Source organism: Channa argus, chromosome 7 (assembly GCF_033026475.1).
Source record: "Channa argus isolate prfri chromosome 7, Channa argus male v1.0, whole genome shotgun sequence".
NCBI lineage: Eukaryota > Metazoa > Chordata > Actinopteri > Anabantiformes > Channidae > Channa > Channa argus.
Window position 1 is genome coordinate 9535123 of NC_090203.1, and position 27493 is coordinate 9562615.

Sequence of the window (27493 nt, forward strand, 5' to 3'; positions counted from 1 at the left end):
CAGGAAACATACAAAGAAGCATCCAGGAGATGACTTCTCCTCAGCAGGTATGTGTATCACTTCGTTATCAATTTTTCAGTATATGCAAAATCTAACTTATACTGGTACTGCTCAACAGTATTTGTAACAGTAACCGGTCTGTTAATATGGGGTCTACTGGGTTTGTTTGTCTTTATTTCATTAATACAGCAAATGCTGTAATGCATATTTGGAAACACAATAAAATTGTGTAATCCCAGCTGTGACAAATGAAGCTGTGTATAGAGCACATGGTCACCCATTCTCCTCTCCATGCACCCTCCTCTTGCACCTTTTCATATGGGTAGACGGGTTTGAAGAACATTTGAACTCACTTCAAAAGAGAAGAAAGAGATTCTTTGAGTGCCTGTGTTTAGCTGCCGACCACACACGCTTTACACACACACACACACACACACACACACGCACACACACGCACACACACACACACACACACACACACACACAGACACACACACAGAGACAGCTCTGCCATCTCATTTAATGATGCTCAAATATGTCTTCTTCACACCTGCAGAACATAACATCCGGAATGCTCTGACCACTGAGTTGTTGCCATATGTGATTCTAGGCTAGGGATTAATGCTGCAATTACACAGGCCTGCTGTGGTCCAAAACATTAAGATCAAAGAACAGAGAGAAACACTGGAGTGCAGGAACTTAATATTAATGAATGACCATTTCACAAAAGCTCTTTAACGAGAAGTTAATAATACTGGGTAAATTTTCTATTTACTTCGATGCTGTAACATTTTGTTGGATGTTGTAGTAGTGTAGTGTAGTTGATTACTTGTTTAGAAGATTGCCCAAACAAATCGCCATCTTTTTGTAGCTATAGTGTGAATGCCTCTCACAAAGACAGAGTTTTTGGATTTCAGAGCAAACTGTTATTATTATGGCTATCATTGCCTAAAGACTAAAGACGTCGCCTAAGTAGGACTTGAATGGAGATTTTTTTTTTTCATTAGTCTCACATTTTGTAGACTAAACAATTAATCTAGTAAATAATCCACAAAATAATTTAATACAAGCAGCCATACAGGAACTGTATAAATTTATATTTTGTCATTTGGTGAAAGTTTTTATCCAGAACAACTTACAAGTAATGAACAAATCAAGTAAGACAGGGAAAAGTGCCACTTTATGAGTGCCATAAAATGAATTAGAAAATTCTTTACTTTGTATTAATAATACAAAATATTACAGCTGTTTAGCTAATCTCAAAAAGTTTATATTTGTATGTTTGCCCATAAGGTCAAAACAAGTGAGCAACATAAACATAAAGAAGTAAGGTGGGCATTGCCTACCTGTGGATTTGCCAACCAACTGGCCCATTAAACTAATTCTTTAACAGTGCTGCCATGCCCTGTTTTTTTTTGTACAATGTTACCATAACTGCTACAAAAATAGCATTCTAAATCTAAAACAGGAAATATTAAGACTTGATTAAGCATTCAATGATGCAATCAGGAATACTGTGGTCTGCACTCAACACAATGTTGAGGTTTGACACAGTGGTAAAGATAAGGTAATTGGATGTGACTTTACTGGGGACTAAATATATTCAGCTAAATAGCTAAAAAGCTAAATATATTCAGGTCAGATACTAACTTTTTTTTATTGATTAATAATATGTCTGTATAAGCTCAGCAGTCTATTTTAGTATCACTCCACACACACACAAACACGTCAACACTAAAAATTAATTGAGCCAACCAGGTTGTGTGTGCGTTCACTGGCTGTGCCTTGCCCATTGTTGGGCTGTAAATAGGCACTGACTGTGACAGGAAGTTAGGATTACAATACTCCCCATGAGCCCCATGTTTATTTTCTGCCTCTTTCGTCAGCATAGCTGTTACAAACACATCCCAGCCAGGTCCTCCTCTAAACACATGCATGCACAATCTCACACACACACACACACACACACACACACACACACAGGTGTGTGTATATGTGCGTGTACAAGTTGCACACGCAAGTGCTTTTTGTAAAAGCTATGACTGCTGATTGTTTACCATCTCAAAAAGGAAGTAGATTGTGTTTGTGTGAGGATGTGGGCTGCGTTGGGGGCATGATGAGGCAAGGTGTCACATGTTCCGTGAATGTACATATAGGTGTACAGTCACAAGAAAAAGTACTAAAGCACTGTAGCCCTTTTCAGCAACATGCAAATCAACAACTCTTGATCACAGGTCTTCTGAGATCTCTTTCATCAGCTGATGCTGATAGTAATTAGAACACTTACACTATTTTAATGTTTTTATAAGTCAAGGTAGTGCTAAACCATACCTCCATTCTCGTTTCATTGAATGGACTCCAGGTTGCTAACGCCTGACTCCAGTTAATGTTTACTGACATCAAAAGCCTAGTATTGCCATTACTTTTCCCTAGATTACTTTGTATGTTTAAAAGCTGTGTTCAATAAAGACATGAAAGATCATGACTGTGTTTCATCAGCTTGAACGTATTGTGTTCCTTCATATTTGTAATTTTTTAAGGTCAAAATGCATTTTATAATCAATTTATGTAGAAAACCAGGAAATTACGAACAGTTTCATTACTTTTTCTTGCGACTGTATGTGTGTTTGTGTGTGAAGAGGAGGAAGTAATGAAGGGATGAGGCAATCACATGTTTTGTGGTCAGAAAATATAAATGAGCACAATGAGAAGTGTGTGCATGTGTGCATCCTACCCTGAGAGATAATAAAGGCCTCATTCAGTCAGGGACAATGACATATACACAATGCTCATGCACACTAAACACATACATGCAACTGACAGAGACAATAGAAGACAATGACTGAAAGCACACGTTGGACACAAAGTCATATGATGGTACTGTCCCTGGGTGCTCTCTCTGCACTCCCTCACTCTGACCCTCTGTGTTTCCACACAATGTGCTGCTGTAGATCGAGGCTTTCTGACCTTACAAACAGGCCCAGCCAGGTAGGTGAATAACACTGTCTATATGCAGCAGTATTTCCTGCAATATGCTCTTTGAATGTAGCCACTTAGATTCCTTCTAATTACAAATCGGACCATTTTTAGTGCAGCGAGTTAAAAATTACTACAGTATTTCAGGGCCGGAATGGAACAGTGGCATTACATATTACATATATATAGACCATAGTACCACAGATGTAGTTTTTGCACACTGTAAGAAATTGTTTCTATTAAACATTTTCTCGATTTAGCGCATCGATAGCAAGGAATCTTGTAGATTGATTCTATTGACGTGATTTTTGGTACTAACAATTTTCCAGCTTTGGCAGCCCTTCACAACTAAATGAATGCTGGAAAAGAATGAACACGCTAAAGTTTTACGCAAGCAAGCATGCAACGATAGGGGTCTGTGTACAGCGGTGTATTTGTGTATGTGAATGTGCACATGTGTTGTGTTATTAATCTTTGCCAGCTGTGCGTTGCAAAACCCCTGACCTTTGACCATAGCAATGGAGCCAATGCCGTGTGCTGACTGGAGAATAGTTGGGCCAGGAGGTCTTGAGGAGCTGAGACCTCTTAAAGTAATTGCACTTATTAAGCCAGCGTGCTGCACTAACTGATTGGAAACAGACTTCATTTCAACTTCTCTTATTTGTGGATCAGTGCAATTCTCATAATAATAATAATAATAATAATAATAATAATAATAATAATAATAATAATAATAACAATAATAATAATAATAATCTTTTCTTTAATTATGCACTTTTCATTTTAAGATACTTCACAACTAAAAACACACAAGCAAGCAAAACAAAAAATTCTATAAAAAGTCAGTGTAGACCTATTCAATGTCCAATATGTCCACATGCATACTCTTGTACATTAATACACACTTGCACAGTGGGAATGTAATCCTCTCAACAGGAGCAGGAATTTCACAGTGGCCATGGGAGCAGGAGACCAAGATGACGCATGCACTGAGGCTGAGTCCCCTCAAAGGAAAGCCAACACATACGCACGTCCACACACAATACAGTGGTCCCGATAATGGGAATTTCCATCACGTGCATGGCAGACAGGAAAGAATAAGATCATAGAGGCGAAAATAATTATTAAAAAAAGGCTAAGTGATAAAAAGAAGACTTCAAAACTGGCACGCTATTTCAAGTATGGGAGCATGTGTGTTTATGTTAATTGCCACATGCTGATCATGGCCTGTATTATTAGCAGATGCCAGGTTCTTCAGTTTGCTCCATATGTGGATTGTTACCAGAAATGTGTTTCCGTTTCTGTGCCTCTTTGATAACTTCATTAATGTTCAGTGCTATTAATCTTCTTGGCATATTACTATTCATGTGCATCTTGAGAGGCCTCATTTGCAGTGTGTTTTGCTGAGAAGGGATTGACGACATCTCTGGTGTCACATCAGGTGGGAGCATTGATGTGGGCGTATTTACGTATTGAGTGTCCTCACTCTTAGCCTGAAGTGACTCTGCTCAACTTATAGGCACAGAGGAGGATGACCTGGAGGTTGAGTTAGGACACAGGAGTGCCTAAGGGAAAACTCCTGGGTCAAAACTTGTTGATAATAAGCCTCTAAGGCCAGTTCATCAGAGGGCACTAAGAACCACTATATATAAGCACTTACTGCAGCCTAAGCTCCAAATCTGTTATAGCTCTAGAGGATGGACACACTATAAGTACACTGACTGACCACAAATAGCCCCATCCACATTTCTCTTCTCTCTAATTCACAAATTCTGAATCCAGACTCTGAGTCTGAATGTTTGTGTATGTATGACATGGACACATTAGTGGACGATGTTAATACCCTCTCCGCTCGCATGCTCCAATCTGTAATGGATGTTATTCTAATCTCACCAGTTTGAGAGCCTAAATTATGCAATCTATGCATTTCCCATTTTTAATGGCCTTTATGGCTTTCTTCAAAATGCTTAAGATAATTCTCTGAATCTCACTCAGCTTACTGACTGGTAAGGTCAAGATACCTTAATTGATTTAATTTTAACAAACGCACCTCAAAAATATGATTCTGGTGCTATATTTACAAATGACATAAGTCATCACTGTACAGTTGCTTGCATCAGAAACACTAAGTTTCCCAAGTTAAATGGTTTGATAGTAAGATAGTAAAATGTTCTCCAAACATGATTTCCTACATGATTTGTCTGGGGTGAAATCGCAACAGTTAGCTTTAATTCCTGATGTTAAAGCTGCGGTCTCTTTTTTCCAATTTCACTCTATACAAATTGTTAATTAACACGCACTATTCTGGAAAGTCAGGATAAAAAATAGGGATAATCAATAGTTCTCCAAAGATCTTGCAGACCTGATCAAAACACGCAACAAACAGTAGTCCTTGGCTAGAAAGACAGGTGGTGCAGCTGACTGGTTGACCTTCCACTTGCTCAGGAATAGATGGACTGCTTTAATCCGAAAATCTAAAGCTGATTACTACTTGTCCATAACAGCTGATAGCATAAATGATCATTCAATGATTCAAATCACTACAAAATAAAAATGTCTCATGCCTTCTTAAACTTAAAGTTAGCAATGTCATAATTTCTGAAAAAGTAGCCATATCAAATGCCTTCAATACACATTTTAAGAAGGCTGGTCACATGTTTGAAGAACAATCAAATATTTCTTTAATACGACAGATAAAAAGCTCCTCTCAGTAGGTACCTGTCTTTGCTTTTACTCCATTCACTATACTACTTAAGTAAGTCCTTAGACTCTAAAAAAGCAGCTGGTCCAGATGAGCTTGATTCATATTTTCTTAAAGTGGCTGCATCAATTGTTGCAAAACCAGGAACTGAACTCTTTAATCTTTCCCTTTCAACAGGTCAATTGCCTGCACTGTGAAGGCAAGCCTAGGTCAAACCCCTGCTTAAACATCCGTCGGATTTCATAGATCTAACAAAAGCCTTTGATACAGTTGATCATACCCCTTTTGTGGGTGAAGCTTGGCCTTGATGCTGACGCTGTCAACTGGTTTCAGAGCTATTCAAGTGACCATGTACAGTTTGTAAGGATGGGTAACATAATTTCTGATGATACCTCAGGGTTCTATCCTAGGCCCACTGTTTTTACAGCATTCTCTTAATGACTATAAATTGCTTTTAAATGCAAATAAAATAAAAGACATGATATTTTTTTGCCAAGTCCAGCTAAAACACCATCCATGTCTTTTTGAAAACCATAAATGGTTTTCATATAGAGTTTGTACATTTTAAAAAACCTAAATTCACACTTTGTTTCCTTTACAGGCTTAAGTCGTGTTATTCATATGCAGGTCACCACGTAAAAAGAGATTATATTATCTCAACTGTTTTTTTTTTACCAGGTTAAATAAAAGTTAAATTAAAATGGAAAAGTCCTAGCTCTTACCATTTGCTATAAACATGAAGATGAAGACACAAGACAGTGAATGAGATTATAGGTTTACTTCAACCAGTTCTTAGCTCCCAAGGTATATTGTGATGTCTGTTAAGGGGCTGGGGGCAGTAACAGTTATTTTAACAGATACAGAAAATGACTACATCTATCTAAATTCTGTATTATAAAATATACTGTAAATATATCAAGAAAAGCTACCAAAAGCACCAACACTATTCAAAGCATCTCTTTTTTAGCTCAGGATTTATCGGTTTTGTGGTAAATTTATCTATTGGAAAGCAAATCCAGTGAAACTGAAAACTTAATCAAGGATTTGAAAAAAATATTTTTTATATATAAATGTGAAATTATATGAGTCACATTTTCACTTTGTATTATTTCCTGAATTTAAAGTTAAGGTCATTATAAAAACTGTGCAAAGTAAGTGTTGTGACTTGCTTAATTGGATTGGCTGAGGTGACATCTATGGATATACCGTTAACCTAAAGATGTGATTGTGTGACCAGCCAAATAGCACAGTGTTGTAACACAACCTGGCACAAAACAGTAGCTAAACCTGTACAGGTCAACACCATGTGAAGGCATGTGGCCAGTAGGCGGTCTTGGAAAAGAATTATAGTCTTGGTTAAGTACTTTTAGTACCCAGGCCAGTGTAGAGTGTCTGGTTTAAACAGAGTCAAAGAGATGACCATACATATCTCTGAGTCCTAATGACATGAAGTGCATGAAGTTTACATGCACTTAAGTAACTTTTTTAAGTAATTGGGGAATGGCATTTATCTGAAACTTAAGAAACCTGGTTAATGGAAACCCATGTATACATGCAGCAGAAGAGTAACCCAATTTCTCCTCCATTTAGCCTTTCACTCAGCAGCATGCTCCTGTCTACTGCTTTTTTTTAGGCTAATTTAGGCAGTTCGAGAAAGCAGATTAGAAACCTGGTTACGCATATGCAATGGAAAATAAATCAGTGTTGTCCAACAGAAATCTGCCTGGTTTCCTTAATACCCTACCTCAATTTCAGAAACCAGCTTTCCCGTTTACATGACAGTTAAGAAATAAGCTATCCAGATAAAGCTGATTGTAATTCATGGTTATTCAAGTACATGTAAACACACTGCTTGAAATACTTCCAGCACATAACTCCTGTAAATGCAGTCAGCTACCAGCGTCACAGGTAGTATTCTCAGTTTGAATCTGCTGAACTTTGCTGCTTGGGATTCTCAATGTTTCTCTGTCTTCCCATTTTTTCTAATGTCTGTAACAGAAGAAAGTCTTTTAAGTCTGCCTCTTTGAGTGTCAGATGTCCTCAAGTATTCCTGTCAATATCTGACAATACCCTGACTCGAGGTCAGCATTTCTTCTCCCCAGCCAGTCCTCCTTGAATTATTATCTGTTAAAGAAGCTATTTCAGCCACTGTCTATAATTTGAAACCCTGAGATGTATGTATGTAGATAAGAAGCCCTACAATATTTGGCACTGCTTCACCAAAAATGCTGTCTCTAGGCTCATTCCCTTTCAAATGTATGACTTTCCACATCCCATGAGCCAGCAGCCAGCAGCCAGTCCAACAAGATCGTACTTTTACCTCCTGTTCCCACAACACACTATAACCCAACAATTATCTTAACAGGTTGAGTGCAGAGGGGGCCGATCTGTTTTTCTAACCTATTTAAGCTTTCTAAAGAAGCAGATTTCTACAGTTCTTTGAATTACTCTCTAGCTCTTAAATCGCCATTGACTCTAAATTAATGTAATATATACCTTATATCATAGATTAGTTCCATTCTCCTTCTTAGCTTCAATTAAAAATGGTGGATTTATGTGTTTTATGTAATTTGATGGGTCAGGGTCTAAGTAAATCAGTTATTCCACTGGAATATGCAAGCTCCTTAAATGTTACAATCTTTATCATATATAACATGATTATATATATATCATTTTTGGGAACAGTTAATTTGAAGTACTTGCAGGTCCCAAAAGAAGACAAGTTTAAGGAAGAATAGGAGCAAACAACTATATAACAACATTAACTTCTCACATACAGCTAAACAAAGAAAGAAGCATATTTTGCATATTTAAATGCGCTCATACCTCAGTGCCCTGCTCAACTTATCGTAGTTCATTTGGGGTTTACACTTCCTGGCCCCCCAGAGCCGGGCCACCTCATCTGGGTCCTTGATGACAAACTCGCCGTAGTCCCCCTGCCAGGCAATGACGTCATGATACTCTTCTTTCCTCAGCAGCTCCAGGATGAAGTGCCACAGCTGGATCTGCCTGGATCCAGGGCTCGACTCAGGCTTGTAAGCCCATTCTGGAAAGGCGTACCCTGAAACAAAGAGATAAAACATTTGTGAGTCAGTGTGGTTCAGTTGAGCTTTGCTAGCAAGCTACATAATAAATTGATTATAAATGTTTTTAATCCATGAGTCTATTCATCTCTGTAAAGCAATTTAGACTATAAAAACATGTTTGAAGAAATGCAAAGAGAAGTTTAAGATAAGATTACAATAAAGAGTTAACAATTGGGGCCATTTCAGGTGAATATAGACCGTACTATAAGGGAAAACAGGATTACAGGTGCTTTCCAAGTATAGATCACATACAACAGTGCAGCTTAGTCAAGCACAGAAAAGTGTCCTCATTCATATTTTATATTGCACATACAGTAGCTGACTTCACTTTCAGCAAGAACAAAAAAAGGTAAACAGAAGAGAGAGAATGAGATTATTAGATCTCTAAAACACCCTAATAACTTTATTTTTTTGATCTTACAAGATTGTCTTAGGAGTTTGAATAAAACACATTTCTTTACTTTCATTAGGTCACTACCTCACCACAGTAGCTCTTCAGAGGAAACACACCCGCACAATGAAACTATACCACTGAAAGCTGTAGTTTTAGTGGGCTTCATGGAACAGTTAGGCATATGAAACTCTCCTCCACCTCCTTCCTCTCACGCAGTCACTCTTTCCTATGACTGGAGGAAAACAACATGGCCAGTCATCACTCCTGTCTATCCCTCCATCTCTCTCCACCCGCTGCTTGAAGGAAACGCAGGGTAAGAGATGCAGAACGAGACTGTGGGCGTGGGTACATGACCGTTTGTATGAGCATGTGTGTTCCCAAATGTACAAGTTTGAAAGAGTTTATGTGCCAGTGCGCATGTTTGAAAATGTTTATGCAAGTCTCCCACTAACATTCTGTTGCCTGGGTGGTCAAGAAAATTTGACACGACCAAGCATAACACTGCATTACAGTGTAATATTTGGCCAGATATAGCTTGGACCATAATTTTATTTAATCAACAATCGTCTTCACAGCACTGATAAACGCACAAGTGAGAAAGTTGAGTCACCAAAGAAACAGGGACCACCCTGCTTTAGTGTCTTCGTGCAGGCATCATAGTCATCACAAAACATTGAATGATTGAAAAAAAAAATGGTACTACATGTCAGGTACTATATAAAAATAAAAATAAAAATAGTTCCTCATTCACCTGGGTGAGTCTTTTTTGTTTAAGCTTGGATTTTCTAACAGTGGCCTGGGAGCTTAAGGGTCCTGCACAGTATCTTAGCTGTTCTTAGGATTGCCCTTTTCTGGACACTGATCCAATTTTGATCATGGGACTTCAAGCTAATACTCAGCACAGATGTTTCTGTACACTATGCCAGAAACTTAGTTATAGCGTTCCATGTATGCCCTGCATGAAAGCCTGGTTTACTAGTACCCGGCAAACAGGAACAGAGGCCTGTTTCTGTGCTGCCACTACTAGTTCCTCTGTGCGGTCTTTCAGTACAGCTTTATCCAGGCGCTGGAGGGTTTTTGATATCAGCCACTTCTTCTGCTTGTCCAATACAAAAACATAAATTACACCACACAGACTTCAAGCATTACACACAGCATGACACTATCAAAACTGTTTTGGGTTTCAGACTAACAAGTACTATTTATTACAGAGCTAGTTGTTTTACAGTGTGTATGAATTTCTGTTTTGCTATTGACTTGGTTTACTACATTCTTACATCTTACTTTAGGATGCCATAGAAAGATATTTTTAGGCCAGCATGAAGCCAGTGTTTGCAATGTGTTTAACTGTACAGCATGCAAATGGCAACAAAGGAAATGAAACAGGTTGGGTTGCAGATTGAGAAACAAACAAGCCCAAGTCATCAGATTATGGATATAAATGACAGCCAATGGATTTGCTGGATGACAGCCTGGGACAGGGAGGGACCATGAGAGGCCGCCCTGCTAATCTCTGCTGCTGCTAGTCTACTCTTGACATTTAGGCACTGTTACATAACACTAAACAACGTTGAACGAATATGTGCCAGATATCTATGAATCTGTACAAAGGTGTTACTACTCTAGGTTTGCAATAACATATTATAACAGTTTTATTGGCTTTTACTTCTTATGCTTCAGAAGGAATAAAATTGGGCTCTATGGTCTTATAGATTTTAGTTAAAAATAGGCTGTAAGGAAAGTTATCTTATAACATGTCTTCTTCCTCATTAAACGTAGGCTACTAGTTGTTCCTCACCACTATCTTTTGTGGTTTTCCTCCACAGTGATGTGTTTGCATGACTTGTTCAATGAATCACTCAGTTATCCCACCTACTCAGAAGTAATTTTGCGCATCAAAATAAAGATTTATGACTATCAGTCAAACAATGTAGAAGATGCCTACACATTTTCCATCTCAAAATCCCAGACAGAATTTTATCAGCGTTAAATATTATGCAGATAGTAGGTGGCCAACAGCATCAACAAACAAGCTGTGCAAGCGGCTAAGCCACTTTATTTAACTCCATTTTTATGTTCCTTATAACAAACATCACAATGTGTGAAATGACCATGGGTGTAAAGTCTGCATAAACTGTGCCGTCTGTGCAATTAAGCCTGTGTTCTCAGACTTTCCAGACCTGCATATGTAGGTAGCAGTTAGCATGCAAATAAAATAACAGCTCATCCACTCATTTTATTTCCTTTTTCTTCTACCACCCTCCTCCTCCTCTCTCTCTTTCAAACAAACACTTGTGGCATTATAAAACCCTGTGTGAACTACAATCACAGGGGAACATAGTGGGGGCTACCATAAACACACTGGCCTAGCTGAACATGCTACTCTAACAACCACACATAGTCACTCCCACACACACACACACATACACACACACAATGCAGAGGACAACACGGTCATCCCAGACATGGAAAGGGATGGAGACTGTGTCTCAAATAAAATGTGTAAAAGTTAAGTGGTGGCTGTTCATATTCCCAATCTGGCTGAGATGAATAGAAATTAGGGATGTCAATGATTCTTACTGGTACTGGTACTTACAGATTATTCACTGGTAATATTAGAGCAGTTATATTAACTACTAATGCAAAAGATGAGAACTTTATTTTGGATAATTGTTTAATAGCAACGGAAAAAGAAAAAAGAAAAGAAAGTTTAATATTGACAGATGTAAGTGAAAGCTGAACAATTTTAAATAAAGTAACTGTATTGGTGAACTTATAATAAATGTAACCTGGTGTTCACCTTAGCTTTTCTTTAAATCACAAATTTACAAGTTTCTACAGCAAATTACTTATTATTTAACAGTTAAAGAAATTAAGCATTCTTTAATTAATTCGTTAATGTTGTCGACTACTGTATACAAAAACTACCTAAAAGTTGCATTGTTAATAACAACAAATAATAAATTCTAAACATCTTAACCACTGACCCAGTAGGGCTGCTGTCAAGCTGGCAACAGCTTCACTGACACTGTACTTCATAGCACATATACAACTGTCAGCATGTAAACCAGGTAGTTGATGAAAGCTACCTGCTTTACAATGAAAGCTCCAACAAAACTTCATAAATATTAAATCAGCATCACATCTTTTAGGCCAATATACTATAATAATTTCTACATTCAGTGATTGCATGCATGTATATGTTTGTAATGGATCTGTAATATTTTTTTGACTTTGCTGTGGAGCATAGAGGTCACTATACACATACATCATATTTCAGTACAGAAGAAACTGATTGCTTGTAAACATTTGGAGGACCAGTAGTCACAATGTCTGTATGTATAAAGGTAAGAGGGTATTCTCTGCTAAAAATGATGCAGTATTCACAGTCATCAGCAACACTTTATAGACACTGTAAACATATAGACAAAAATAGCTTCATATACAGGTGTGTGTATTGTTTTTATACATTTCAGGGTGTGTGGCACTTTGATGTACAATTTCTGACAGGTAAAAAGATGATTTATACTAAGTGCCCATATGATGTTTGGTCCATGCAGGTGCATAGTTTGAGGAAAATACAACAACAACTTGTACTGACTGTGTGTGTATGTGTGTGTGTATAAGCGAGATATTAGGATTATGTTCAGAGGAATGCTGAGAGCAAGAACAGGTGTCTTTGTCCTTCTCTTCACTCAGAGTCCAAACCAGGCTGAGATGTTCTGACTCACACTGGATCAGCTATCACTTTGGCACAGATCTGTTTCATTAGCTTTGCACACCTGAATTTCAGAAGGGAACTTTTGGAATCTGTGTGTGTTTGTGTCAGGTTAAGATCTGTGTGAAAATGTAGGTTGGGATGAAGGAGGAAGTGAGAGAAGAGCAATGGAGAAGAGCCTCTACAGAATGACCTAACCCTCCACCACCACACTTAACCTCTCTGACCTCAACTCTCCCTCTCTTTAGTTCCTTTTCTCTGTTTCCCCTCCCTCCCAGGGGAGACACCAGATAGCCATTACAGCATGCATGCACAAGACGTACACTCTCGCTCCCTCACAACCACACAAGCACACCATCAATAATGTAGAGACTGGTGTGGAGAGCTGATGATAGGGGTGCGCCTAATCTCTGCCCTGGGACACTAGAGAGTGTGTGTCAAGAGGGAGGAGTGTGCATGTGTTGTGAGTTGGGACAAGTGAGGGGCAGCTGGTAGAAAGTGATGCAAAGGGGACAAAAGGGGGGGAAGTGAAGGAAGACAGGGCTAGAGGGGAGTGGATTGAAAAAAAGAAGGAAAGATAAGATGGGGTGATCACTAGGACAAACTAAGAGCAGAGAAAATAAATTAGGTGAAAAAGAGATGGGGGAGGGAGATCAGGGAAACAAGTGGGAAGAGAGAAAAAGAGACAATGGCAAGAGTGGGAGAGGAGAGAGGGGGTGGATACAGGGAAGAAAGGAGAAGGGAGGAGATTAAGGGTGCGATGAGATCATAGCTCGTCTGGTAGTCTGTTGTCATCCAGGTCAGATTGCTTATCCCCCCTCCTTCTTTCTCTTACCCCTCTCTTCTTCCCATTCCCCTCCTCCTACTTTCCCTCCTCTCTAGGAGTGCGGATGCCTCTTTTCCTCTGTGTGATCTTGGTGGCAGGCCTCTAGCAGACTTCTAACACTGCTGCTATTCCAGCTATGTGTGCAGCTCACCCATCCAACAATGACCTCCACTCTCTTACCCACGATGAGAGGAGCAGAGGGTGATGGACTTGAAAGAGACCGAGAGAAAAAAAGACTGAAAGAGAAAGGAAAAAAGAGAAAGTAACAAAAGGTTTGAGAAGAAGAGAGATGGGGCTGTGCTTAAAAGAAACTGACAGAGTTAAGGATGAATAAAGGGTATTGTTATGGTTAACTTCAGTATAAAAAGTAAGATTGCCTGTGGATGTACACATTGACGAGAGTTCTTGTCCCATGTCTTTCTTTTGATCTATCATTATAGCTTCCATCATCCTAAACATTTGTCTTTTCCGTCTTGTGTTGTCAAAAAAAACCCTTCTACTTCAGGCGTGGCTGTGGCGCAGTTGGTAGGGCAGTCCACCTTCTGGCCACACTTTGAAATGTCCTTAGGAAAGATACTAAAAACCCAAATTGCCCATGTGTGCTCCCCATTTGTAAGTCACTTTAGATAAATAAGTTATTGTAATTGTTCTGACAATTTACTTATGAAAACATTTTAGAGATTCTGGTTCTTAAATGTAATCATTTCCTTTGACATAAGAACCAGATTATGGCCAGTTTAAGGTACCTTTTAGAACCATTGACCACAAGTATATGCACTGAATATGTAATATTAGATTTCAATACTCATAAATTTGGTTTGGATTGGACACTTATTGTCAAATAAAACAATAATTTGAACATGCTGACTGGGTTAATTAGCTGAAAAAAATATCAGTGGAGTAGCCAATCAAAGTAAATAATATTTACTTGTAGGTCTAAAACATTTGACACAGCTGCAAAGAAATGGCTCACCAACCTGAGACTAAGATGGTAAGAAGGGTGAGAGCTGATGGGAAGGAGGCAGAGAGATGGGCAGTCAGACAAAGTAGCAGAGTGAGAAAAGAGATGAGCAGGAGAGATTCCCAGAGCTGCGAATCCTACTTAGCAGCAAATCAACTGACAGGTCTGTGCCAAACTTACAGTGGAGTTGCAGACTCAGGGTTTTCATATAGAGCCAGGGCCTCTGAACAGCCATTAGCAGCAGTTGGCTGGCAGCATACTACTTTTCTGCTTTTAGTGTGGATGTGGGAAACAAGCTGCACAAGTGTGTGTGCATTGAGGCGGGTGTCACTCTCAACTTTAGGTCTGAAAAAGCACTAAAACCTGAGAGAAAGTCCGGATTTGCGGATAGCAGAGCCATACAAAAGTATGCAAAGCTTTGTCTTTGTCACAGCTGCGTGGATGAGTGAAACTGCCTGAAGCACCGAACAGGGGGAAAAGAGATTAACATGAGACCAGGAGGTGGCAGGGAGTGATAGAGGTATAATAGAAGACAGAGAAAAGAGTGAGACAGAGAAAGTGAGACGGAAAGGAGAGAGAGAGAGAGAGAGAGAGAGAGAGAGAGAGAGAGAGAGAGAGAGAGAGAGAGAGAGAGAGAGAGAGAGAGAGAGAGAGAGTGGGCTTTGTAGGAGGAAGAGGAGGAGGATAATCAGAGCCCATACGCCTGAATCCCAGAGTGTCTGGACTCTTCCCACCAAGTCTATTAAAAATTCATTAGGTCAACACTGGAGAAGAACACAGGGAAAAAAAGAGACATGAGAGAGTGACAAGGGAAATAAAAACATCTGGGAAAAACAATGATGCAAAGTTATTATTTTGGAAGGAAACTTTAAACTAAATATGTCAAAAACTAAATCATACTTAAATTTTTACAATATGAGTTTTTGGCAGAAAATCAGTAAGGTGCTTTTTAAAATTATTTTTAAGTATTTCGAGGCTATTTTAAGAAGCTAAGCAAAAATTATCAGTTTATCAAGTTCACTTATTCGTACATGATAGGTACCATTAGGGTTGTCAGATCTGTAGATTTATAGTTTGGCCTCAATATGAAAAAGTTCTAAATATCAATTACAATTACAGAATTTTGTTAAAAGTGCCTATAATCTATGGTTACTTACCAAAATATGTCCATCATCAGTACAGTTGCTGGATCATAATCTGTCAATATATTAATCAACCTCCTGAATTGTTACTCGTGGTTTTTGCATTGGGCAGGTTGCCAAAAACTGTATTTTCTAACTAAAATCTTTCTACGTATGGCTGTATAGGTCTTTGTAGCTAATGTCTTAGAAGATTGGAATACTTTCCTGTTAGTTTCAATTTTAATTTCAAACTTGCTAAGTTTAGATTCTATACAACTTGAGTTTGATGATGATAAGTAGGCAAGTTGTTGAGGTCTTTTAAGAGGCAAAAACCTTGAAGCCTCCTACCTCACTTGTGTGCCAAGAAGAACTAAACAAATCACTCATGAAGACCTTTAAGCCATGCAAAATTCTTAACTATACTAATAGGTTACCACAATCTTTACACATTTTATACTTTCATATACATTTTACTTGTTACCATAACCACAGATGGGAGAAACTGAGAGAAACCAGGAGAGAGAATGCTTTGTGGCCTCGGAGAAGCCAAAAATAGCACCACACAAACTTACATACACTGGGGTTATTGTTCAACAGTGGGAGAGCTATAAAGAGAGAGAGTTAAAGAGAACGCACAACATGGATGGGGAGAAAAGAGAAAGTACAGAAGTGCTGAAGGAGGAAGAGGAAGAGGTAATGAGGACACAAGTGGGACGGAGAATGAGAAGGACATGATGTAAGATGAACGATTTGCGACACAGTGCTGTGTAGTTGTCTTCCAGTGAACAGACAGACATCTTTTCCAGGAAATTGTAGGGGAGGAACAAGAAAGGGGGGGGGGGGGGGGGGTATGGCTGTCCATAGGGATCTTCTCTTCCACAACAGGCTCCTCTAGTGCAGCTTTACACATTCAGTTCGCATGCTCATATGCTACACTGTAAATGGTTCATTAAGTCACATCGTGATTCAAATATCAATCTACTGAGACAAGTGTGTGGAGGAGTTTGAGTTTCTTACAAGTGGTTTATCAACTGACTAGGCACATTATTATATAAACAATTTGCATCCCTAACGTTATCCTTTGTGGGCAGTACCAGTGGTTTTGCATATTCAGCCAATAAACCACAGATTGCTTTATATTACTGCTTAGTGTCAAACATTTTCCAAAGCATATTATATCCCTTTTCTGGTTTGCAGTTAAGTCATTAAAATGTCCAAAAGAACAACTAAAAAATGTTTACCTGATAAATCACTAGGCAGCTCTAGCTAGATTAATTTTTCATCACCTATAGGAGTTTGCTGGTCTTTAAAAAGGCTCAGTCTGTTGGTGAGAGCTTGATTTTAGGCTGTGAAGACCCAGTAGTCTAGTACTTAACCACATGGGGCAACTTAACACACTCCAGAACCCATGTAACTAGCAACATGTACTGCAACATGTGATTTGTCACATGAGAGCTCTAAGAAAAGGAACACATACACAAGGGAAAATGGAAGACAAAAAGAGCAAAAGTCAGCAGGAGCCACAGATGCATTTAGGATAAGCATTGAACTATAATATCCATGCACAAAAACAAATGAAGCCATGAGCCTCTGTACCTGATGGACTTACAGGTAGGCTGGACAAATGGACCTCTTTGACACTAATCACACTCACAAACAAGCCTGGTGGAGTGCAAGTGTGCGCGTGCATGCGCGTTCCCCAGAGTATGTTAAGGACTGCAGAATAATATTGTGTCAACGAGTGAAAAGTCCTGTTCCTCTTAGGGCACTGTTAGGTATATTTACTCTCACCAAAGTACGCACTGCTCCCAGGGCATTAACCTCTCAGTGCAGAAATACACACACACACACACACACACACAGCAGTAGCGCACAAGCTAAGATGTGTGGGACTGAGATCAAAACTTACATCCTTAATATGAGTTTTTAAATAGTAATTCATGTGATTGTTTTGTGCCACATTACAAACTACAACTATGACAAAGCAAGCATTTCAAGACCACACTGAAAGTGGGATGGACATTTATTGACATTGACATGATGTTATAAAAGAAATAAATTATCAAAATTGTCAGATTAAACTATAATGAACATAATCATAAGCTGTATAAGATGAAACCTTCTCTAATTGCACTTTTTTATTATGACGTGGGAGTTGTTGGAGAATTAGTTAAATTAGGCATGGCAAACACTTTTACATTAAAATGTAGAAAATAAACCTGCAAAGGTTAGTTTTCAAAAAAACATGTTCATTAAAATACACCTTTACATAGTTAGGAATGAGGTTCCAGTGTTGTTTTTTGTAGCATTGCCTTATTAACAAATCAACAACAAAAATCTGAGTGTAAATATGTTTCTGCATCTTAACTAGAATACAGTGGTGCATGGGAGTTTATTAACTCCGTAGTATTATCTCTTCTGCACTAATATGAACTAACACATGATCATAATTTTATGCAAGTTCTGAAAGTACACTACAGTATAAAGGAGTACCACCAGCTACTTCGTACTTAAGTGTTTCTGTGCACCGTATAGACAGGAGATCCTAGATTGGATTTCCTGGACATCCTGGATTGTAAAACGGTAATTGGCCACTTATATAGTGCTTTTATCTGAAGCACTTTACAATGTTGATTCCCATTCACCTCTTCACACACACACACACATACCGATGGCGGTGGCTGCCATGCAAGGTGCTCAACTGACCCACCAGGAGTGCTCCATGGACTACTGCCTTACCAACTGAGCTAAAGTGCCCACCTGTATTACATAGTATTTTATTGGGTGCATTTACACAAATCAGCCTTCTTCAACTGAAAATGTGTGTAAGAAAAGGCTGCGCACAGGAACAGCTGAGTAAAAGGCTGAATGAAAGGAAAGATCACGGGGCAATGCCTTCTCATTTCTTACATTAAGTCTGCCTAAAGAAAACTAACATAAAGTGCGACGTAGAAGTCTAAGTAAGTCACTTTACCCCATGGATTATTTTAAATTCAGACAGTTTCCACTGTGGATCAGCTGTATCTCCCCTTGTTTTCCTTTCTCTACCCCTGCACTGAAAACACAAACATTTAGAAAAAAAAGGAAAGTCAGAAAGCACTGTACTGTTCAAATCTATGGACCAGGGTTTCAAAATAAATCAGAGGTGAGGAGACATCAGGTTCTATTCTGCTGCATGTACTCACCAATTACCAGGTCTAAATGCATATAAACGTCATTCCCTTATTACCCCAGGAAAGCTGTTTTCTCCAAGTGCCCTTGTTACTTAAGCACATGTAAATGCAGTCATTACTAACATTACTGGCACATCAAACAATGTGCCCCAACTAAAGCAGCTCCTTGCATTGTTTTAACGTAGGGCAAATGTCTTTGTGGATATGGCCTAACACAACTATGTTACAAATCACAGCCGCCTCTCTTCTCCTTTGCTGGGTCTCCCCACCTAACAAGCTGGTGTTAATGTACTTCTCCAGCCAACAGCTTGGCAGAGAGCTGTCAGTTGACATTTCACCTCTAGTTCAACAACACACTGCCTACACTTGCTACTGCCTGTGAGTGTGTTTGACTTTGTACCTCTGTGTGTAGGAGTGCAAAGGGGTGACAATATAAATATACTGAAAAATTATTTCAGTTCTCTAAATATTTATAGAGTGTGTATTTTCTATATTGTATTACGATTGCAACTTAAACATATTTTTGTCAAAAAAAATCTAAAAGTCACCTCTCACAAAGGTGAAGGTGATATCTTCAAATGTCTTGTTTTCAGATAAGAAAAAGAAAGTCAGAAATTAGTCCCACGGGCACAGATGCCAAACGTTCACTTTGGGAAATGTTTATACATTTTTCACACTTAGTGAATTATATTAAAACTACTTTAAGTCACATGTCTGAGACTTGTGAATTGTGATTGTATATTCTTAAAATATTACAAGGTTTTCATTTTTGTTTGTTATTTTTATTCTATAATTATATCTAGAGAATAAATATGTTTTTTGTCTGCAGTGCGCGGCCTTTGATTAGTGGAACTGGGTACATTGCTGCTACTATGTATAGCCAATCCACAATATGCAATTGGGCTATCACTGTGTTTTTGTCAGGTCACCAGGTCAAAGACTGACTGGAGTAAACTAGTGTGGCATGATCAAACATATCTGTCAGGTGGAGAAAGGGTGTGTGCGTCTGTGTGTGACTTAGAGATAGGTGGCACTTTTGGGAGGTGGTTTCCTGGAATGTGCCACTAGAGCGGGACAGGATGTTAGCAACTGTTGTGCACCACAACAACACATCTGTTTCCTGTGTTTGTGTGTGTGTGAGTGTGTGCGCCCATGCTTAATACACACATAAATCTGGCTACAATCAAATCAAACACAGGCAATAATAATAAATACTCAAATTGTGGCACAAAATGAGGGAACACATTGTCAAGGGAAACAGGAGCGCTTCAAAGATCAAAAATATTACAAAAAAATAATACTGATGTAAACTTGCAAAGCACTGTCTTTCAAACAACTGAGTATGAATTGCTTCAGTAAGTATTCATACACCTTAACTTTTTGCACATTATACTGCCTTGTAAATTAAATGTAAAATTAAAATAAATGCAAAATTTTCTATTAACTGTTAATAACCCATGATGACAAAGTGAAAACATATTTTTTAGAAATGTTTGCAAATTAATTAAAACTTGAATCTAGAAGTGCTTATTTACAAAAGTGCACACCCTTAATTCTGCATGTGCTTTATGCATAAGGTCATTCCTATGCTGAAAACTAAACTTTGCCCACTCTCATGTTTAACACATTTATAGAGCAGGTTTTGTTCAGGGTCTTATTTGGCAGCATTAATCCACTTATTGTAAAATCGATGTAGTTTGAATCATCAGGACTCTTTCTAGTGTTGACTGTCTGGTGAAACTGAGTAACTGGGCAAAGAAGGATCTTTGTCAGGGTGTGACCAAGAACCCAACAGTCACTAACAGAACTTCAGATGGTCTCTACAAAGATCGGAGAACCTGGCCGAAGGAGTAATATCTCACCAAGCATCAATCATTTAGCCATTTATGGTAGAGTGGTTAAAGAGAAGTTGTAGACTGTTTGGAGTTTCCCAAATGACATTTGAAGGACTCATATTGAACTCCCCCACTCCATGAATTTTCAATAGGGGGGCTAAAACATTAAAACCGCCTCTTAAATAATACTCTCCCGTACAACTCCACCAGCCAATGTGACTTCAAAATAAAGAAGTAGAAGAATTATAACCTTTCTGAGAGTTTCAACCTAAAACTGAGAAATTCTAACTTTATCTTATTAATTGTACTAGTGTGCCTAACTTATTGTCTAATGAGAATATATTCTCCATTCTTCACTCTCGTCAGTAATTAATTTTAGGGTGAGTTTTTATTTCAAGTAGATTTTACATTTAAAGAACATAGTGTATCAGTTTGATTTTACTATTTGGTATAGAAATAAATAGATTTTCATTAAAACCAAGCCAGTCCAATCCAACATCCTACAGTAAATCCTCCCTCATGAACGTGTCCTTCTTAAATCCTCTTTCATGCCAAGGAGCTAAAAAATGAAACTAAAGATGTGTAGCATAATGAAACTTTCTTTTTCTTAAAATTGATTTTATAAAATGAGTACTGAAAAAAGTTTAGATCAGGAACTGGTATCAAAGTCAAGGTATGCATAACTGTAATGGTTTTGAAAATAATAACTAGGCCCACACAACTGAAAAAATGATTCTCTGACCAGACTCAAAGTCTGGGCAGAACTCAAGGCACCATGTCTGGTAAAAACTAGGGATGGCTCATCTGCAGCAACTCCATACCTAAGCACTATAGCTCATATTTGAAGAGATGGCAGTTCACAAATGTGTTAACCTTGTCATTTGGAGTTATTGAATGGAATTGGAAATTGCTGTTTTTTTGTTTTAAATATCATTTAAAATATTCACAAAGTATGCAAAAAGTAAAAGGGTCAGACTGACTTAGGTGTGCTTGTGACAGCAGGCACTGTGGAGGAACCAGAATTTCTGAACATAAATGACAATGACACAGAGGAAGCTGCTGAAAAGATAAACAGAACCAGAAAAACAAGTCCACAATAACAGCTACAGACTAAAAACACCCAGTGTGTGTGAGTGTGCGTCTGTGCTGACTCAGTGCGTGAACGTGGTTGTAATTCAGCCCTCACAACGCAAATTCTCCTTGATTCTCCTGCCTTGCTCTCTCATTCTCTCTCACACTGTCTCCTAGCAACCAGACACTTAAAGCCTAAAAATAATCCTCCAGAAACGAACAGAACAAAAAAATAAAGCATAAACAGCAATTAATCCTTTCAAGCCTGGAACATGGACTCAAATAGACCAGGTATTAGAAAAGGAAGAGCAGGGCAGGACCAGGCGAGCAAGGGATTGAAAGGCACAGAGAGAAAGGAGTGGAGGGCTAAATCTGCCAGCAACAGGTAGTCGTCAGGAGACAGAGTTCTGTGCTAGACACGGTGTGTGCATGTGCGTGTGAGAGAGTGTATGTGTACAATGTGCGTGTATATGAGACAGTGTATGCCCGCTAGTGTTAGCTGAGAACAAGACAGAAGTTTTACCGCCTTTCCAAAAGCAAGGGCTGCTTAAGTCAAACAAGGGTCCAGTATAAATCAGCCCAGTAGCCTTGCATTAAGCTCACAAGGCCGGGGTTAAACAGATTTCAAGAAGAATAAAATGCTGCAATGTCAAGACTCATCAAGGCCCCCCTCTTTTTGTTGGTGAGTGCTTGTATTGTGATTTCTTCTCCTCTCTCTACAATATTATGAAATAAACAACATTATGAAACAAAGTAAAAGACAACTGAGTCATGAACACACATACACAGTGTCTTGCTGCGTAGTGTCTGGAGCCGACACATTCCACACTGGATTAACATTTTGGATGCATGATGGCAAGTGAGAAACAAAGCAATGAGACATCTGATCTTTACACCAGACGTCTAACAGCTTAGGAGTTGTTCTTGTTTTAAAATCAGATCAGGGTTAGTGGCAAAAATATCCTAAGACAATGTGGTGCTTTTTTCAGTTAAATTAAGTAATACTTAGGATAAGTAGCATTTCTTTTAAGAAAAAAATCAGACCAGTTAGAGTAAAAAAAAGAAGCAAGAAAAAAAACCTTGATAGCTTGGTCACAGTGACAAAACTGTTGAAGATAGCTTTTTTGTTCAACGTTTTACAATTTTAGCTTTATTTACAGTCTTTTGTGAACCTATTGTAAAGCATATGACTGAGCAGAATTTAATTTCTTGTCCACCTGAGATTGTGTAACATTAAACCGTAAAGGATTTGCATTGCTTCTTCAAGTCCCATGTTAACAGTTTCATTCAATTACCTGAACCTATGACTCTTTACAGGCTGGGTTAATAGTCGCCTTACAATAATATACTGTATAACTATAAACTAATGCAATACCCTCCTTTCCGCTTATCCCGTGAGTTCAGGGTCGCCACAGCGAATCATTGTCCGCATGTTGATTTGGGACAGTTTTTACGCCGGATGCCCTTCCTGATGCAGAAGCAAATTCTATTCACCTTTTTGTTTATTTAGGACTTTTATAAATGTTTTGTGTCTATACGGTGGTTGATAAAGAAAGCTTTGAAGGACACCATAAGCTTATCACTTGCATACATGTCATGAAGCCAGCCACTTTTAATATGTTGGAAAAAAATCTTCAATTCAGATTAAAATCCAAACACCTTTTCTGATGTCAACTAGGTGGCACAACTTCAAGCCATTCAGTATTCAAAGAGCCTGGCATGCAGTGTTTCTCTCATTTCCAGAAACAGTCTCACTATAATCAAGGTACCAGTGGTCTGATCATTAATTTTCTCAATAGCAATTAGAAGTTGCCATACAATTACACAAGTAGCTGTTATTTGGCCACTTCATTATTTAAGCTTTGGGCATCACTATGCAGCTTTGTTGAACTATCCCAATTTTATGTGGTAACAGATAATACAAATATGTTTCTTTAAATTGTACCCAATTAATATATGGCCAAAGACCGGTGTAAATAAACAATATAAATAAGTTTTTTTCCTTCTCAAATAAGTGTCACTTATGTGAATAACAAAAATACACAACAACTTAAAATTAAGAGTTGCCGATATGGCCAGAAAATGTAACCTCCATTTTTTTCTGTGTTCTGGGTTATTTTCTTTATAGATGAACTCCAGGCAAAACAGAATTTAAAAAAATATTATTGTTCATTACAACAATGCTGTTCCCTGCCTTACCTAAAACTATAGACTCGACTTCTGAGTCAAGGTTGTGTTCGTTGTAGCAAAAAAAGAAAATTTAATTTCTCGTATTTTACATTACTTGTTAAACTAGTGCTACCTTTGGTATCCTGAAGACACGCCATGTACAGAAAAAAAATCTTACTCATTGCAAAAATTCAAAGTTCACATGAGCAGCCTGTGGATGTTCTATATGTGTTTGTGTGTGTTTTTGTGTGCCTCTTGTTGTGAGCTGCATGCTGTTGTTCAGAGGTGAGAGTGGACTAGGTGACTGCCCCTGGGGATTCGTGTTTTTCTCATAGCTGCTGTTAACTGTGCTGATGGTGGCTTGCATTCACAAGGTATTCACAGTAAGTAGTAAGAAACAAACATACAAATACATGTACCTAGATGGTCAAGAACAAAGGCAGCTATAACACTGACATCACACTTTTAAGTTTGAAGAAACACACCCACTACCATCAGGGGAGAGAAAAACTTAACTTAAGGGGGATACAGAGGGTTGGTGGCCTGGTATACTAAACAGGCCCTTGGGTGCTTAGTGAACAAGGGACATCGGCATCTTGCCAACCAGCACTGTTGTCCTTAACACCTTCCTGCCGCTTAGGAGAAAGCATATCTGAACTTGTGTACAACATTCAGCTTCCAAGGTGCTAATAAATGGTTCATTACAAAATTAGGGATGGGACATTTTGCAGAAGCTTTACATTATGATGATGAGAGAGATAGCCTACTGGACTAAAGCCATTAGGTTTGTTTTATTGACATATAAGTATTTAGCAGACTCAATTAAATTTAAGACTGTGAGAATGTTCATATCTACTAAACTGGTGCTGGAACACAGTTAACTGTGGTTAAATGAAAAGGTCAAAAAATGGGGCAAACTGATCAATCATGATATTCCATTATTTCTGTTGCTCCTAATGTATTACATATATTTTACACTGGCCCACACACCCACAACAATATCAGCATTTTACATAGCAGTACAGTACAATCTCAGGAGTCAGTAGATTTATGCCCTCATCAGTTCCTGTGCGTCAGCAGTGTATGAACAGCACCAAAAATACACTTTCTCACTAGGTCCCATGAACCTATTCCTTCCACCACTTCTAGTGTATTCCTCCATCACTCCCCCATCTTCACCCGTTTTGTTTGTGTGACCAACCCAGCATGCTTTCCTGTCATTCTTCAGTCGTGGCTAATTTTAGGTGAAGGAAAATTATCTGTCCACATCTGCTAGTCATTCTTTAGGAGAGGGGTGTGTGTGTGTCTGCCGGTGTGTGTACGTCCGTGCGCATGCATGTGTGTATTTGGCTTTAAAAGAAGAGTAAGAAAAAGGTCAAAGGGACACAGAAAAAAAAGAAAGAATGCTAAAAAGGAAATAAAAGGAGAGGCATAAAAAGGTAACAAGTGAGTCACTGCCTTTACCAGAGCGAGTGTTCATCATTACTGAAATACAATCATTTAGGTTTGGAGTGTTTTCCTCTACATTTACTTGGCAGTGGTGAACCACAAGAGCAACAAACTTCCATCATAAGTAAAGAGAATCTGAAATAAAACTAAACATTATAATTTTTCTCAATTTGCCCTGAAAAGCACAGACAAATGTAAAGAGAGTGCTTTGAATCACTGCTCTCTTTAATGTTCATAAATCATCTAAATAGGAATAATTTGTAGTCCGAAACAAAGGAAAGAGGAAAGACACACAGTCTGTGGTTTCAACAAGGTGGCCACAGAAGAAGTTAAACCCCAATTTAAGGAATGTGATTCACACAACACTTGGAGCCTATGCAAAACATTCTTTCTCTTCTTTTCAAAAGCGGTTTTAAGGTTTTATTTTTGCAAGATGAAAACAAAACTTATTCCTAAGTGCTGTATGTTAACTTAATTTAAAGTTAACATACAGTGTATACCTAGTTTTGATAACAAGTTAATGTTCCAAGTCAAAACCTGCAAAATTGATATTTACAGTTGGAAGGCATTGCAATGTCATCAAAAGCTGCTAGATCATTCAATAAACTCAACATTTATCTTGTCATGCTGAACATTGTAGATTGTAAAAGTATCTGTTTCATTTCAGCTTATGAAGGTTTCATGTGTCTGCCGTGAAAAGTTGCCATAATGAAGACTGTCTTAACTGCTGCAGGCTGAAACGATTTTCTTACACCTTAAATTGACAGAGCCAATAACTAGAAGACTCACTTTGACATGTCCAAAGTTACAGATATGCACACAAGCTTGCGACTGTACTGACTTGCAGACTCTGGTCACAGTGGTGTTTGGGTGGGGGCACAGAAGGCAGAGCACAGTTTGTTCATGCGTGTATGTTTATCCCATCGTACACCAGGACAAGAGACACTCATGCCGTGTCACTGCCTGTCACCACTTTCTCTTTCTTCCCCGTTGTTCTCACCCCTTGCTCAGTTTCTCCTATTCTCCATCAAGGCATATTCCTGTGCCCTTACCCTGCAACTCTGCCTCCTCACTGCCTGCTTCCCCGCTAACCCTCACCTCACTTGGTCAGCTTGTTAAGCATGTCTCCTAAAGCTGTTTAAGTAATGTTGATCAGCCTTATGTAACACTCGCACAGACACTGCTGCCAGTCTTTGTGTCTCTGTGTATGTGTCAGAGACTCAGAAATATCAAAAACAGAACCTATTTGCAGTTGTAAAATGCAAATATTTGTAAAAACGCACAAACAGAGTAGCCTACATAAAAGTATTATGCTAATACTATGCTTTTTTAGGTTGGAGCAAAGTCAGCAAATGGTCTCTTTGACATGAGTAAATTTAACCACATTAGTGGAATGCGCACATAATCATGTGTCCCCAGGTGTGAGTTAATGTGATCGAATGTGTAGGTTTGCATCTACTACAGATTCTTTCGATTCTTTTCTTTCTATTCTTATCCCCTAGCTGGCATGCTAGTAGAGGGCTGCCGAGAGAGATCATGCACCTACAACTGTATAGCAGGGGTGGGACACACAAGCCAGCACGCACACAGACACACTTAACAAGACAGACTGAAGGCATAAATGTTGAAAGCCATCTTTAAAACTACCAACACACATACACATAACACCATGTTGGCAGTGCCTATAAAGAAAGCCCTGCTCCAGATCTCATTATTAGGTGTAGTAATTCAGTTAACGAGGCAGCACACACATGCAGGTTAAAAAGGTCGTCTTGCCCAGCTCCTCCTCTCCCCTCGCCTGGTTTGCTCTCGTGCTCTGCCTTGTGGGAAAGATTAGAATCCTCGGCTGGAGCAAATAATGCTGGACATTATGCAAGAGCCAGAGAGAGAGAGAGAGAGAGAGAGAGAGAGAGAGAGAGAGAGAGAGAGAGAGAGAGAGAGAGAGAGAGATAGAGATAGAGATAGAGATAGAGATAGAGATAGAGATAGAGATAGAGAGAGAGAGAGAGAGAG

At 38.7% G+C, this 27493-nt stretch overlaps 1 protein-coding gene across 2 annotated transcripts in view; it reads right to left on the reverse strand.

Annotated features, from left to right (window-relative positions):
* erfl3 (Ets2 repressor factor like 3) overlaps window positions 1-27493 on the reverse strand; it is a 47388-nt gene that overhangs the window by 8343 nt on the left and 11552 nt on the right. For both annotated transcript variants that reach the window (XM_067509483.1, XM_067509484.1), the window contains exon 2: window positions 8504-8738. In XM_067509483.1, coding sequence (XP_067365584.1) covers window positions 8504-8738 — 235 coding nt within the window. The remainder of the gene's footprint in view (window positions 1-8503; window positions 8739-27493) is intronic.